We start from the raw sequence: 16,337 nt of genomic DNA on the forward strand, positions 1-16,337 counted from the left end.
TATTCCTTTTACAACACAATGTTATTAAAGCATTTAGCTGACTTTACAGAGTAATCTCCCTGTAGTGTTAGGTACCACCTTAATACATGAAGAATAACCTACCTCTCTCTTCTGAATCACCAACATCTTCATACTCTAACCAATCCTGTAAAACAAGTAAACAATCAGGAATAAAATTATGTGAGACAGAAATTCAAAAACCAGTCTCATTTATTAAAAAAAAATAATCTTAGATTTAAAGAAAAACCAACAAAAAAGAATAGTTGAGAAAAAAAGACTGATCAAACACATAGCTTATGAAAATATGAACTATTTAATCCTGCTGCAGATGTTTGCACCTGTCTGAAGTCAGAAATCTGATGTACAGTAGTTGTCGTTTGTTTATGTACTTTATACATGTTTCTCGTTTCTAGTTTTTTATATAGATTAGACCGTTGGTTTTCCCGTTTGAATGGTTTTACACTAGTAATGTTGGGGCCCTTTATAGCTTATTGTTCGGTGTGAGCCAATGCTCCATGTTGAAGGCCGTACATTGACCTATAATGGTTTACTTTTATAAATTGTTATTTGGATGGAGAGTTGTCTCATTGGCACTCACACCATATCTTCCTATATCTAATAACTTCATTTTTTATCTAATTTTGTATCAGCTTGTAACAATTATGACTTTATAAAATATGGGTTATTTCATGAATTAAACTTGGTGGTTAAGTATTTGTTTTGTTAGCGCATTAAGCAGCATTTTGTAATGAGGTCAAATACTTATTTGTAAGTTTTTTTCATGTACTTATTTACTTAAGTAAAAATTAAAATAACATACATCCAATTCATAGAACCAGGATCTGTATCTTGAAATCTTAGCTCCCTTCTTTTCCCTCTGATTCTGTCTGAAGTGCCAGTCTAAATGTTCCCTGTATAGTGTTGTCTGCGATGCCATAAACCTGGTACCACATGACGTACACTGGATACCAGAGTACATCCTTTGTATAACACCTATATATTGCCTGAAAAGTAAAAAAAAAAAAAAAAAATTATTAATGAATCATTGTATTGCATTTTAAAACTGCCGGTAGCAGATGCATTTCTTTTTTTATTTTACTGTTATAAGTATTGTGTGTCGGAAGCACTTTTCTGGGTAAAACTTCATCAGGATGACTGAAACCTAAACATGTGAAAGCCACTAATATATATATATACTTAAAAATTTTAGGAGCTATTCAACCAATGGGACCTGAAAAGCTAAGCTCAATTCACTAAGGTTAGCTTTGCTAGAAGAGTTGCAGTGATTTTGCTAGCGCTCCTCACTTTCGTATTTTACGAAAGGGTTTTCTCATTGACGAAAGTATTTCAAATCAATTTCGTCACTTTAATTTTGAAAGTGTAAAAAAAATTTCGCAATAAAAACTATAAATCTACCTGTCCATGTTTTTGACAAGTTTATGGCCTCCAGGTAATTAAACATTTCATAAAGGTATTACAAGTTGTGATTACAACTAATCCGCCTATCGCCATCGGATGGGTCACTAATCCGTTAATTATTAATAAACCCCATAATTGAATGACCATCATAATTATTTCCCCCAGGAAGATCAGTCAGTCAGTCGGCATTTCAACAACCAGGAGTATAGTTTCGTCATTTAATAAAAAATGTAACAACCCGGGCAGTTCGCATTTGAATTTCAATATTTCTCAAACGATCACAATCTGAAGTTCGTTTGTCGTAGATTCGTCATTCGAAGGCATTTTCGTCATATTTGATTTAAATTTTCATCAAAAACTTCCGGCAATTTCCATTTAAAATAAAGAAATTTAATGTGTTTATTCAAAACTTTTACGAGTTAAACAGGTGCTTCCTGTATTGTGTTCTACGCATGCGTGAAAGTATTCCTTTGACTATTTATAGACATTAAAACCGTAAAATACGAAATCATATAGAATCAATTTAACGAGAGAGAAAAATATATATCTCTTACTAAAGGAATTTAAATCGAAAAAATATAATTTTCTGATGAATCCGGACTTGTTTTAAATTTATTATCCACGTGTCACTTCCCGTTTTCGTTTCATTTTAAAACCGAAAGTAGTAAACGTGATCTATTGTTGATTTGTTTACAACCTCCTTTCAGTCATTATAATAGTTCCAAAAAGGATTTTACACATTTCCAACTTGATAGAAATGATTTCCAAATATCGATTTAGACCTTTTATAAGGATAATGATTATGGAGTGAAATAATCATTGCAAGTTAGTTTCTGCTGTGATTCCTTGTTTAAAAAAAAAATAGAATCCAACTTTTGTTGATCAGGAATGACCCCTGGAACAAACTGAAGAGAAATTGTGAACTTAATTTCTGGATTCCATGTCAGAATCTTTCATAATAATGGCCAATACAGTCAAATCATACAATAACTGCCAACCATGCTGGTGCCTCAATCCCTTAAAATCTGACAAAGTCAAAAGATGAAGCTAGTAATATACATCATTGGTCCCTTGCTTTTACACAAAATAAGGTTGATTTTAATAGCGCGCAAAAGTGACTAAAGCCCTCAAAATCCTAGCTTAAACCCTGAAGAGTTGGAATCTGTTTCTTCACAATACCATAATTTATCAACAGGGAAGTTCTATAGAAAATTGCTTTTATGTCTGTTGCAAATCAAGCTTTCTAGCAACACATAACCATAGCAGGGAAATGAATTGTTGAGATTGTGAATTCTGTTGCAGCACATATTCAGTTCTTTACTTGAAACTACGTATACAGAAAGGTTTAAAGAATAAACAAAAAAAATAAATTCAATCAGAATCACATGATCAAAGTACTTGACAGTTTAGGACCACACAGTATTATTGATGTTATACTTACTTTTTTAGGATATTGATTTTCATTTCTGTTAAATCAGGAATCTTCTGAGGTTTGGAAAGTTTTAGTCTCTGAAAATAGTAAATATAGTTATAGTATACAAAGAGTCAATACATGAATAAACACTCTGTAATCAAATCTATAGAGCAAATGTTTAGTTATAAGGTTAATTAATTAGAACTTCATAAAAAATGTCCACGACTGGTATTGCTTACTATTTATAAATTATAAACTGAACCCTATTTATTCTCATTTGAATTATTTTATATTTGTGCTTTCTTAGCTATTAATAGCTTTCTATGTGGTATAGGTTTTTCTCAGTGTTGAAGACCATATATTGATCTATAGTTGTTAAATTCAACATAATTTGATCCGTGGCAGAGTTGTTTCATTAGCAATAAAACTACATCGCCTTTTTTTTTATACATATAAAAAAAATAAGGAGATGTAGTTTTATACTGTGCCTACTCATTTTTATTTTCTTATTTTTATTTATACCACATCTTATTTTTACAGATAATACAACATCTTTTAATTTTTAAATTCACTAACCACTGGCTTCTTTTTCTCTTTTCCATCTGAAGACTCTTCTTCTTTCTTTTGTGGCGATTCACTCTCTGACTTCTTTTCGTCCTTTTCCTTTTCTTTGTCTTGTTCCTCCTTTTCTTTTTCTTGTTCCTCCTTTGCCTTTTCTCCAGATTGTGCAATCAGGCCAACTTTGATAAGTCTTTGTAATAAAGACTCAACATTCAATGGCTCAGGTTGCAATGCTAAAATGTAAACAAACATATGTAGGGATAGTTTAGTTATCTGTGTCATATTTTAAGGACATTTGTTTTTCCCGTTCATGATGCGTTTTCTTTTAAGAAAATGGTTAGGCCATACTTAAAAATATTTTGGTTTGCTCAAACCCTACCCAAAAGTTGAGACAGTGAATAGGTAGGTAGGCATATTCTTTCTTTTTTTTTGACAAAGAGAAATTGAAGTGTCAGATGTTTTTACGTCATGCCCATCTGATTAAAAAAATCAAATCAAGGCAATAAAAGTTTTTGAGTAGGCAGCTATTTTCTTGGTAGGTAGGGTTAGGGCAAACATATATTTTTTTTCATCCATATGCATGAAATATTTGCCACTGGACATTAAGCAACCAACAATCAATCAATCATATTTTTTTTACCCACGAAATCCATGAAAATTGGTATGCAACGTATATTAATATATCTACAGTATTCTATTGACCTGATAAAAACTTAGTCACAAGAAACGAGTGACTGGTGAAAAATAATGTTCATCCAATTCTTGAACCAATGCATGTATATCATAAACTAAGTCCTCTGTGAACGATTTTATCATTTTTAACGCAAATATATCGTATAATCGCCATTTTTTTTTTCTATCTGTCTGTTATGATTTAACAAATATGGCTACTCATTAAATGCCGTGTTTTGAAGCCTTAGTTTACCGATTGTCACCTAATAGTAAATAATCAACAAAAACTTGAAAAAGCATGGGTATTTAGCACGTTTTTAACATATACAATCAGGTAATTATTTATTTTAATGAAAGATTCATGCGTAATGCTATCACCGGATTTTTACGAGGAGGGTCATGCTTAGGTCACTATGCATATGGAAAATATGTCGGCGAATTGCTTTCTGGCAGCAAGCAATTAAAAATCAGTAAACTTCTTCTAAATGTGGACAAATTAGAGAATTTTCCTCAGATAAAAGTATATGTACATAGTTGTATAAAGAAAACTATCCAGTTAGTTTTAAAAAAACATATGCACATTTTTTTTTAATTTGAGGTTTCATATGACTTTAACCAACATGGGCTGATAAGACTTTTGGACAAGCTTGAAGACTGTCTTTATTAAACAACTTTCATATGACTTTAACCAGCATGGGCTGATAAGACTTTTGGACAAGCTTGAAGACTGTCTTTATTAAACAACTTTCATATGACTTTAACCAGCATGGGCTGATAAGACTTTTGGACAAGCTTGAAGACTGTCTTTATTAAACAACTTTCATATGACTTTAACCAGCATGGGCTGATAAGACTTTTGGACAAGCTTGAAGACTGTCTTTATTAAACAACTTTCATATGACTTTAACCAGCATGGGCTGACAAGACTTTTAGACAAGCTTGAAGACTGTCTTTATTAAACAACTTTCATATGACTTTTACCAGCATGGGCTGATAAAACTTTTGGACAAGCTTGAAGACTGTCTTTATTAAACAACTTTCATATAATATTTTCAAATTTGGCTTATACCTAGCATCAATCATATACTGAGTTATTGTATTCATCAGATTTTTAAAAATGCCAATTTAAAATTAATTTTGAAACAATGAATTTAAACTGTAAAACTTACTTGGTGGCTGTTGGGACGGCATTAAATTTGGTGGTCCTCCAAGTGGCTGACTCATTATACCTAAAACATCTAAATTCTTATAATATGCCAGAATTAATTAACAAAACTTGAAATAAACAAACCCAAATTATGACTTACACCCCCATTTGACTATGAATGGGACATGTTTCATACATTATCAAAAGCACTTTATAAATTATGTTCTTTTTCAATAAGTAAAATTACATAAATTACTTGTATACCTAAATTATGAAAAATGAAAGATATGTGACTTTTGTCCGAGTGTTAATTTCAAAATGTAAGAATTTTTGTCAAGAAATGATTTTTCAAATGATATTAAATAGTAAAAATAAAGTTTTCAAAAACTGACATGACTGCAAAGTCTATAAATTGACCTCTACACTTATAGAACTTGCAGTAAAGTGTCAGTTTTTGAAAACTTTATATGGTTTGAGCAGTTTTTTTTCTTATAAGACAATCATTTTTTTAAAGATTTTGTTAGACTATGGATGTAGGAGGGAATGAAATAGCACTAATGTTCACTATCCCTGTTTCCTCCTGTGTCAATATTTTTTTGCATCGCTTCCTTATTAGTTATTTTTAGGATAAATACTGTAAATTCAGAAAATGTGATTGGGTTTTAATCGCAATAATTTAAACTCTCATTTTGAAATATTTTTTATGAATTAAAAAGGATTTATCTCAATATTGCAAAAATTAATATGGCAATTGCAATAATAAATGCACGCAATGATTTCTGAATTTCTTAGACTAACCTGGATTAATTGGCTGATTCATGACACTGATTGGAACAGATCCTGGTGGCATCATTGGTTGACCTGGCAACAGCTGACCTGCAACAGACACCGGTGGACCTTGAATAGGCATTGGCTGACCTGGCATAGGCATAGACTGACTCATATTGGGTGGCATACCAGGCATAGACTGTAATGGCTGGCCTTGAGGACCTTGTTGAAACATTGGATGTGGACCCTGAGAACCCTCATCTTGCATCATAGGTCTTGGGCCCATTTGGAAAGGTGGCATAGCTCCTGGACCTGGCATTTGCTGATTTTGTCCTGGTGGAAATATCTGGTTTGGTCCAGATGGAAATGGCTGATTTGGACCAGGCATAAATGGTGGTTGATTAGGACCTAATGGAAATCTGTTTGGTCCTGATGAAAATGGCGGCTGATTTGGACCTGGAAATTGCTGATTTGGTGGGAATGGTTGATTGGGTCCATGCTGGAATGGCTGATTTGGTCCTCCTTGATTAAATGGTTGACCTGGTATAAAAGGTGGTCTAGGCTGAGGTGGACCAGTTTGATTCATGGAGGGTCCATTAAACTGATCATTAATTTGTGGAGAGCCTCCTCTTCTGTCTGGACTATGTTTCCTATGAGGTGATCGTCTTCTTCTATCTTTATGACTATCTGGACTTCTGGACCTTTCATCATACAGAGGTGATCCCTTTAATCTATCCTTATTCCTAAGTCCTGGAGGTTTTGCAATATCCAAGTCTAATATGGATACAGGCTTCTTTTGTCCAAATGAAGGTGAGTTCCTGTCATCCGATCCATGTCTCTTGTCACGTTTACCTCCACTCTTCTCAACATCAGGTTCTTTGAGGCTCTGATTCTCAATTGGGTCCAAGATTTTCACATCAGGTGGTGGACATGGAAGCCCAACCAGGAGCCGTTGATTTCCTACAGTTATTTCTCTTGGGGGTCCATTAAACTGCAACTCGTACCAATTTCCATCAATAATAATTTCATGAGAGGGACCTCCAAATGCTACCATATGAAATATTCCATCAATGCAGACCTCAACTGCCCTGTCTGTTGGAATTAAAAATTTCTGCCCATTTATTATTACATCTCTAGGGGGTCCATCAAATCGTATACCCCGTGCTACACCATCCATTACAATAAAAGGAATTTTTCTATCAAGTCTTATCTGACATTGCAACCCATCAATAACTATATTTTTAGGCGGAGGAGTAAATCTCATTTCTACCCTTTCGTCATCCAAACGAACAAATCTTGGCTTCCCGCCATATGTTCCATATTCTTTTTTGTCTATTAATAGCATTCCATCTCGCCCATCTATCAAAACTGTATGTTCCTTATCACGAAATCGAATTATTTTAGGTGGTGCATCTATGCGCAAATTGTACAAAAATCCATCAATCCACATATTCCTGGGATTTCCATGATAAAATACTTGAGCTCTTTGATTAGGACCTGGGCCCCAGAAAACTTCCTTCACAGGGTCAGCAACTTTGTACACAGCAGTACCATTTATGAGAAGCGTTCTTCTTGTTTGTTCAATGAAAGCTTCCAACTGATCCCCTTTAAAAGGAATTATACGTTTTGGTCCTCCCATTCTGTAATGATGTGGCTGACCATTTACAACAATTTCTTCCGTGCCATCAGGGAATATATTCAGTACTCCATCTTTTATTCTTACCCCTCCTGGCATCATCCACCTGTCATCTCTGTCAGGGTCATAAATAGGTTTAGGAACTAAACGTGGTACTCTTTCATCTCTAGGAGGTTCTCTACGATTTTCATCTCTGGGAGTATCTTTACGATTTTCGTCTCTTGAAGCATCTTTACGATTTTCGTCTCTAGCAGCATCTCTATCCCTACGTCTATCATCTCTGGGTCTGTCTCTACGCCTTTCATCTCTATGACTTTCATTTCTTCCATGCTCTCTATGGGATTTTGATCTTCTTTCTTCCTTCTGAGATCCCCTATGAGTTTTTTGTTCACGGTTTTCTTTTGCAGGAGCCTTGAGAGCATCGGGAACTACAGGCTTGGGCATAGGCGCATCTTGTGAATTGTCTGGAGAATTTTCCGATCTCAACATTTCCAACATTGCTCCTACAGCCAGTCCAGCACCTTCTTTTTTCTTCTCTTTAGGTTTAAAAACTTTTTCTTTTTTCTCTACATCGCGTTTGACAGGATCCAGTTTAGGTACAATGGGTGGTTCTTTCTCTTTTAAAATAACAGGTCCAGGGCCTAGGAGACTTGGTTTGACCTCTTTGGGTCTATCTACTGGTGATCGTCCTACCTCAACATCAGGTCTCCTATCTATAAGTGGGCCTCTATCCATTTGAGTAGGCTTACGGAGGTCGACATCAAAATTCATAGCAGGGTCAGGACCAGGGATAGGTCTGTCTCTATCAGATCCAGTAACATCCGGCTCTTTATTCAATCTAGGACCAGGTCCAGGTCCAAGTAAGCTTGGTCTTACTGGTTCCTCTCTTGGACCCCTGTCATCTTTTGGTCTATCAGGTCCTCTGAACTGGTCCCTTCTTATATCTGCATCATGCTGGTGACTTCTATCTTTTCGAGGAGAACTGTACTCCATCAACGGTTCATTTTGTCGAGGAATAGGTGCTTTTCCTGGTGAGTTATACTCCATCAAAGGCTCGTTAAGTCTAGGTGGCAGTACTCTTTCATCTCGTCTATGAACTTCAGGTTCTAGAAGAGGCGGTTCATGTCCTGGATGGTGATGTCGTTTTTGTTCTTGCAGAGAATCAAATTCAGATAAACTTCTTAAAACTGTCTGAAGTTCCTGATGACTTAGTTCTCCAGACTTTCTTCTCATTTCCATTTTTCTTAATATTTGTTCTCGATTCTCAATTCTCAATTCTTGTGGTACATCCTCTTCAGAAGGAGGCTGTCCAATCCTTTGCACTGGTTCATTATAACCAGGACTTCGACCTGGAGGTCTACTGAAGGGTGGTGTTCTGAAATCAGTATCCCTTGGAACCTTGGGTGCTTGGTGTCTCTGATCGAGTGGATCTTGTCTCTGATCTATGTCTTCTATACTTGATCTACGACTGTCAAAGTCCTGTGGATGATCAGCCTTGTATCTTGCCCATCCTACCTGCCCACCTCCTCTGGGCGAAATTGTATCAGCATGTCTGTAATCCTGGTCTTCATTTCCAAATAAGGCACTGAAAAAAAATTAACAAATTAAGGAATTGTAAAAATTTAACAATGAATCTTTGCTTATGTTTTGAAGTTGATAATTGCTTTCATCCACTTCAATAGAACTCTGGTTGATAGCTGTCTTATTGGCATTTATACCACATCTTATTTTCTGTACTGGTGCAGATGCAGTTCAGCTGTGGGACAGTCAGTGATTCAAAACGAGAATGTTTATTATGAAATATTTCACATCTTTAAAGTTGCACTTTCAATTTTTTATTTAATTTATATTTACTGAAAGCCCTCTTTGAAAGATATTCATACTTATCTCTTTCTTTGCATTTTTTTTTATGTTCTATTTGATTTGTCTCCACACAAAAAAACAAATCTCTACAGTTTACTTATCTTAAAATTTACCTGATTTTATTTATTGTGTTGTTACAAGCCAATCTGCTATTTACATGATTTATAATCAGTGCTAATTTTTCTAATGCTGCTTTAATCTTTGAAATTGGTGATGTAATATTCCATTTCAAGTTACTCATCTGAGAATGGTTTTTAATATCTTAACACATAGTCAAGTAGAGTGAGAACACTATGACGTCATAAACTAACGCTGTCTAGGAATAAACAAGCTATCTACAGGCTTTTATCTTTGGCTGAGAAACTTTTCCTTTTTTTTTTAACCATATATAATTTATGAGGGTCTAGTTGGGGTTTACAGAATAGATAATAATTAAATTTCTTTTTGTTGAGACTTGGGTTTTCCCCTGTGGTATAGTTATACTATTTATAAGTTCAAGACTGGTCAGTGAGAGTAGTTGTATAACGAGTTCTTGTTTTGGTAATAAATATATATGGGTAAAATATGTACGTGAAATACTTTAGCGGTTTAAAAGGTGGGGTCCCGTTATATCATATAAAGAAAATTTGTGGGTTTGATTTATCGAAAGTGCTCACAGTACCTACGACAGTTTGCAGTTTATTGTGTCATAAGAATGTATATGATTATACTTTGTTTTATTTCAGTCCATTTAAATGTATTGGACAAAAGTGTTTGTACTGATAATATGTTGGTTTATAATGTTATAACCATTGCTTACTAGAAAAGAAAAAGTTACTGCACGCAACTAAACCTATATTTAGAGTTTTGTTTTATTTATTATACCAAGGATTTAGTAAAAAATGTTTTAAATTCGGAAGAGCATGGCGAGAGAGAATTTAATTTACAAAAAAAAATTTAAACAAAAACAAATAAGAAGAGAGTATAAATGTTGTGCTAAAGTATAAATTATAATTGTGGAATACAACAGAAAGTAGGTATAAATATAATACTAATTACAGAAATAATGAATGTATAGCATAAAAAAAATCATCCCATTACAGAAATACCTAAACTGTAATGCTTTTATGAGCATTGTACAGGTTATGTTTAATATTTTTTTTAAATAAATAAAGATGCCATATAACAATGTAGAAATTTGAAGAATATTGAAATTAAGAACCCCCATCAAAGCCCTCATCTATAATGTCCCAATAAAATGTTCTGCTCACCTTAAATCTTCATTTAGCTTGGTATGAATGTGAACTGGTTCCATGGTAGGAAGGCCTCTTTCCTGACTGATTCTTGCTTTTTTACTGTTTCGGCCAGAGTCACGTTCTCTATAATCCTGTCGTTCATCCAGATCCCTTTTATTGGAACCAGAAAGTCGACGATCATCTTGATCTTTATCCTTTCTTCTTTCATCAACATCTGTACCGGTACGCTTAGGTATCCTTGGTAAACTAGATATGGGTTTTCTATGTTCAATCTTATGTGTGTCTTCCATGGGTTCTTCATTCTGAGTTTTGGTGTCCTGTTTTAAATCAGTCTTACTTCTACTTTTACTACTACGTGTCTGAACTTTAGATCCTTTTCCGGTCTCTTTGACAGGAGACCTTGACCTTTCTCTGCTCTTTCTTGGCGACTTACTCCTTCTACTTCGGGTATCTTTCCAACTATTTTCTCGTTCTCTGCTTTCACTTTTTCCATTTCTTTCTTCACTTGTTTTCTGATTGTCACGTTCCGAGTCTCCCCTAGTCCGTTTATTTTTACTATGTTGAGTTTCACTAGGGCTTGATTTACTTTTTACTTTTTCCTCGTCATTAGGGGATTTCCCTTTATCATGAGTATCTTTGTTTCTTGATCTGCCCTTGTCATGATTTTCTTGGCGTGGTTTAGTGTCATTATTTGTGCTTCTAACTTTTTCCTGACTATGACTACTCGTTGATTTTAAATTCTTGACCTCTTGCTCCTTGGATTCTTTGACTCTTGTTTCACTGGCAGCCTTTCTTGGGTCTAATTTCTTTTTTCTAGGTGATGCAACTACACTTTTTTCAACTTTCACTTTAACTGGACTTTCTAATTCTTTTGGGCTAGAATGCACTTTTTCTGGACTTATTTTTTCTTTTTTTACTTCAACATCTGGCTTTTGTTTATATTGTTTTTTCGGACTGAATGTATTTTGTTCCATAGGTTCATGTTTCAAACTTGGTATTGCTTGGTTATTTTGATTACCAAATTCTGACAAAAACGGTGATGCAGTCTGCATTGGGCGTGGCAGTAACGCGCTAGGCATTGGAAATGGCAACATCCCTGGACCAGATGTCATGACAGGTGGCTGATGTATACTTTGAGGTGGCATAATGGATTCACTGGACAATGTCGGAGGCTCTGTTTCTCGTCCACCAAACTGATTCAATGGAACATTAGTGCTAGGACCAAAAAAGGTCAACTGAGGTTGTTCCTCACTACTTGGAAGAAGTTCAGGCTGTGCTGGCTTCAACCTCATTCTTGGATCCCTGCATACTCTTGGATCTCTTAGACGAGGGTCTTTTTGTATTCGAGGGTCTTTTTGTATCCGAGGATCTCTTGATATCGAAGTTGTTGCCTCAGCTGGTGCTTCCACACCAACAAATAAGTCAGTTGAATCTGATGAGTCAGGCTAAAACAGAACAACAGAATATTACAAATAAAAGGAGACATTGATAAATGGTTGTCGTTGGGTTATGTGTCACATTGCTTTTTTTTTACTACTTTGACCAGGTTCACTGTTTTTTCTTAAAATACATTTGTCCTGAATTAACAGTTATAAAACAGGATTTGATTTTCATTTTAATTGCTTCACACTTTTATGTCAGTTTTTTTTAATCCACTATATAGTATGGGTTTGTCTCATTGTTGAAGGGTGTACAGTACACTATAATTACTTATATATCTTAAACTCTGTTGATAGATGTTTCCTTCTCGGTTATCACACCTTATTTTCTATGATATCAATGTTAATGAGACAGCAACTCACCAATATAAACAAAACCTCAGATGAAGAAAAGCAATAAAAGCACTGTTCCTTTGCTTTTGGTGTTTTTGTTGTTGTTGCTATGCATGTATTGATTTTGTGTCTTTGATGGATACCCCATATCCTTTGTTCTTCTGTAATATGAGTTTGTTTGTGTTTAAGAAATGCTTTTTCAGACTCCTTCTCCAAGAAATAAACAAATTGCTGCAATTTCATCATAATTAACAAATTGCAGATGTTTTGTTAATGGATGCATTCAGTTTTGAATACGTACCATTTTTACCTGAGATTTGAGACGTGCTTCAGTTTCTTTCAGTTCTAATTCTAGTCTTTTCTGCTGTAATTTCAATATTTCTGCTTGCTTGGCAATCAGTTGTCTCCTCATTTCAGCTTCATCATCATCATCTGGCTCCTCAGGAAGTGGTAAACCTTGCTCTTCCTTTTGCTAAAAACATAATCAATGATTAAATGATAGAATAGTGCTGGGACCTTTTTTTTTTTTTCGTTCGCCTCGTCAGATTTAAATAATGATTGTACTGAGAGGCTAAAGATCACATTTTATTTCCTTATCCAACAGCACTTGGTTTTTCACAAGAAATTAGAATGGTTGACCCATCAAAAACATTTTAATCCTGCTGCTTTCTTTTGTCGCTGTTTAAAGCATGCAATTTATTTTTTCAATGATTGCTATCTGCCAGAATTATTTCCCTTTCAATAGCTTACAATATTGAATGATTTTTGCTCATTGTTGAAGGCTTTATCATGACCCTTAGTTTATTACATCCTGGTCTTTTGAGCTTTATTGGCAATCATACCATATCTATCTTTAATTTTCTTAGTACCTGTAGAAATTAGCCATGTATCAAATTCTATATATCAGAGATTTTTTTCCCCCGAACAACTCAAAATATATATCAATTTTCCATGACAATTAAGGAAGGCCAAAAATAACTTTATTTCCCAATTAAGCAATGGAAACCATCCGACGTCAATTTTGCCCTAAGAAGGGATTTGCAACCCTATATGATGAAATATAGCAAAATTTTAAAGAACAAGCCTCATTTTTTTCAACTATTTCAACATGGTTTTTAGGTTTTGACACTGCTAGGCAGATCAAGATATTTTTAAAAGGGGGAATTCTGACTGTATGTCCCCATTCAAATGCAGATTGTCAAAATAAAATGGGTGGGGGTCTAACCCCTTGAACCCCCTTCTGGATCCACCACTGGGCTTTAATAAGTCACCCTTCTGTCATTATTTTGCTTTTAAATTTTTGTGCATGGAAAATGTTGTAGAAAATGCTACATGGACCTAAAAAAACAACAGAAAGGATTGGATTACCCAGTTATTGTTGAAAATTATTTTCAATGTTTCAATGAACTAATCAAGGTGACAAACCTTATTTACCAAAGAATTAATTCTGCAAAATACTCGAAATTAAATGGTGTAGAAACGAAGGTAGTAATGCCCTTTACCATTAGGAGTCAGTCAGTTTGGCTACCGTTTGAGTCAAATTGGTTAAAATTTTACCGTGATTCATATAAGGGAGCTACCATTTGATTTTTATGGGGGGGCTAGGATGAAATTTGAAAAAAATAGGCAGGACAGGAGTTTTGAGTAAAAAAAAAAGGCAGGATGAGACACTTGCAAAAAAAAAAAGTCAGGACGACAATTTAGGTAAAAAAAGTCAGGATAAACTAAAAAAAAAAATGCAGGACCGAACAGAGTGAAAAATAAAAAGGCAGGACAGAGATTACAGCTAAAAAAAAAGGCAGGACAAAATTTTTCATCCTAGCCCCCCCATAAAAATCAAATGGTAGCTCCCTAATATACTTATCATGATTTGTCAGAGGTCTCAAATAACTATCATTATATATCATTTATGAAAAAAATCAACGTTATTCATCAAATCAGTCGAATTTTCAACGTCTAAAAGAAAGTGTACACATTATCTTCATGCACCAAAAATTACAGTATTGTCATTTGGCAAGAAATTTTACCGTTATTCATCATGAGGGTACCCCCATTACTACCCTCAGGAACCAATTACACTCGTCAACAATTGCTTTTATACACCAATTAGTCTTATGCATTAAATTGGTAATCTAGATCATTAATGACTTACTCCCTTATTTATTAATACTAATTTTCCACAAGTGTGATCTTTTTCATAATATAGCAGATCTGTTCAAATTGTAGCCTTTTCTTCCATAAGCGTATCATAACGCAAGAGGGGGTCCTGAACCTGAAATCCAGAGGTTCGAATTTAAAAAAAAAATTTAATTCCAGACATTCCGAAAGGATCAATACCAAAATCCAGAGCTTAAAAACACCAGGTCCTGCCCCCCTCCGGTAATGATCTAAATGTATCAAAATTAAATTTAATTTAGATTAGATTAAAATGAGAGAAATGAAAGAGCACATAAAATGAGAAATGAGTGGACAGCATTTGCGACAGAATCCTACCTGTGCTAGAAACCTTGGATTGACATGGATACTACTGGACATACTAGGTGGCGGTGCAGTCAGTGGCCATGCATGGTCAATGTTGTTCACCCTCACATCCAAGGCATACATCCTTCTACTGGAAAAATGTTGATTCCAGGTCTGTCGTACTTTAAACATACACTGTCGAGTCTTTTCATCTACCTATTTTTTTTGGATCAAATTATATGGAGAATTAACGGCAATGTTACCTGCAGGTGAACCTGTTCCCACAATAAACTGGTGAACACAAAGACAATTTTATATACAGCAGTGTATGAAAGTAATATTTCTCACTAGTTAATGCTCACATACAAGCGCTCTTTCCCATGTTATTTCCAAATTAAGAAATTGAAGCCTAATTTTCTTTCAACCAACATCATGAACATATTCAAGATTTAAAATACTGAAAAATCAACACCATATTCATTCAATAATAAACGAATGCTAACATACAACCTTTAATAGAAAAAAACACCTTGATAAATATCCTTCAAATATTCAAAATAGACCAAAACCCTTCCAACATGATTATGGTCAATAAACCCAAAATAGCAGTGCAATACAAGTGAATGAGAACAATTCTTTGAACTCTTAGTAAAATAAGTTGTGGTTTTTCAAAACTTCACATTGTGGGATAATATAAGTGTGGAAGGCATCTTGGCTTTCAAAGGTGAATTTGTGGAAATATGGATGAAAAATCTCGTCATCCTTTATCTAATTCTTCGCTACAAAATCATTTTTTGTATCAGATTATTAAATTTTCTTTCTTGGTCTTAATTGTTCACAAATATGTATGATTGGAATCCACTTATAATACTATTGGCCAAGTTGTGTCAGACATTTTGTTGGTGGAGGACCTAGAAAACCCTAAGAGAGCTATTTGACTTTAGTACAACTGGAAATCTTTATATGATTTTGGAGTCAAACACACTGATGGCATGCTAATGATACAGTAAATCACCTACTAAAACTTACCAGGAGCCCCCCTCCCCACATGATGGAACTATTCTGCCACATAAAGCGAAAACTGTTCTCGGGTGGATTTCAGTGCCCCTAACAAGGCAATGTCCCATTCTCAGTGTTGCCTAGTTTGGCAGACCTCTGGCACCCCTTATATGAAATCATGGATCCGCATCAGGTTTTTTTTATTTTCAATGATCAAGTCTAAGACGTTATATCACTGTGATGAAATTGGATGAAAAATTAACTTAAGTTAATACACACCAGTCATTTGTAGGTATAGACAAGATAATAAAAAGGTGCTAATCATCTAAACTGAAAATAACACATCTTCAATGCAATCAACCAACCCAATTAACAAGAAGTCCTGCCCCAT

General features: G+C 34.6%; 1 protein-coding gene across 2 annotated transcripts in view; it reads right to left on the reverse strand.

Annotated features, from left to right (window-relative positions):
- LOC143042788 (uncharacterized) overlaps positions 1 to 16,337 on the reverse strand; it is a 42,924-nt gene that overhangs the window by 5,426 nt on the left and 21,161 nt on the right. The window contains exons 3-11 of one of the 2 annotated variants that reach the window (XM_076215245.1): positions 14,981 to 15,163; positions 12,798 to 12,959; positions 10,731 to 12,160; positions 6,012 to 9,202; positions 5,236 to 5,295; positions 3,410 to 3,627; positions 2,861 to 2,928; positions 821 to 1,004; positions 103 to 145 (exon numbers count right to left, since the gene is read on the reverse strand). In XM_076215245.1, the coding sequence (XP_076071360.1) occupies positions 103 to 145; positions 821 to 1,004; positions 2,861 to 2,928; positions 3,410 to 3,627; positions 5,236 to 5,295; positions 6,012 to 9,202; positions 10,731 to 12,160; positions 12,798 to 12,959; positions 14,981 to 15,163 (5,539 nt within the window). Of the gene's footprint in view, positions 1 to 102; positions 146 to 820; positions 1,005 to 2,860; positions 2,929 to 3,409; positions 3,628 to 5,235; positions 5,296 to 6,011; positions 9,203 to 10,730; positions 12,161 to 12,788; positions 12,960 to 14,980; positions 15,164 to 16,337 lie in introns of both variants that reach the window. The other variant, XM_076215244.1, reaches the window with a different exon arrangement.

Source organism: Mytilus galloprovincialis, chromosome 8 (genome assembly GCF_965363235.1).
Source record: "Mytilus galloprovincialis chromosome 8, xbMytGall1.hap1.1, whole genome shotgun sequence".
Lineage (NCBI taxonomy): Eukaryota > Metazoa > Mollusca > Bivalvia > Mytilida > Mytilidae > Mytilus > Mytilus galloprovincialis.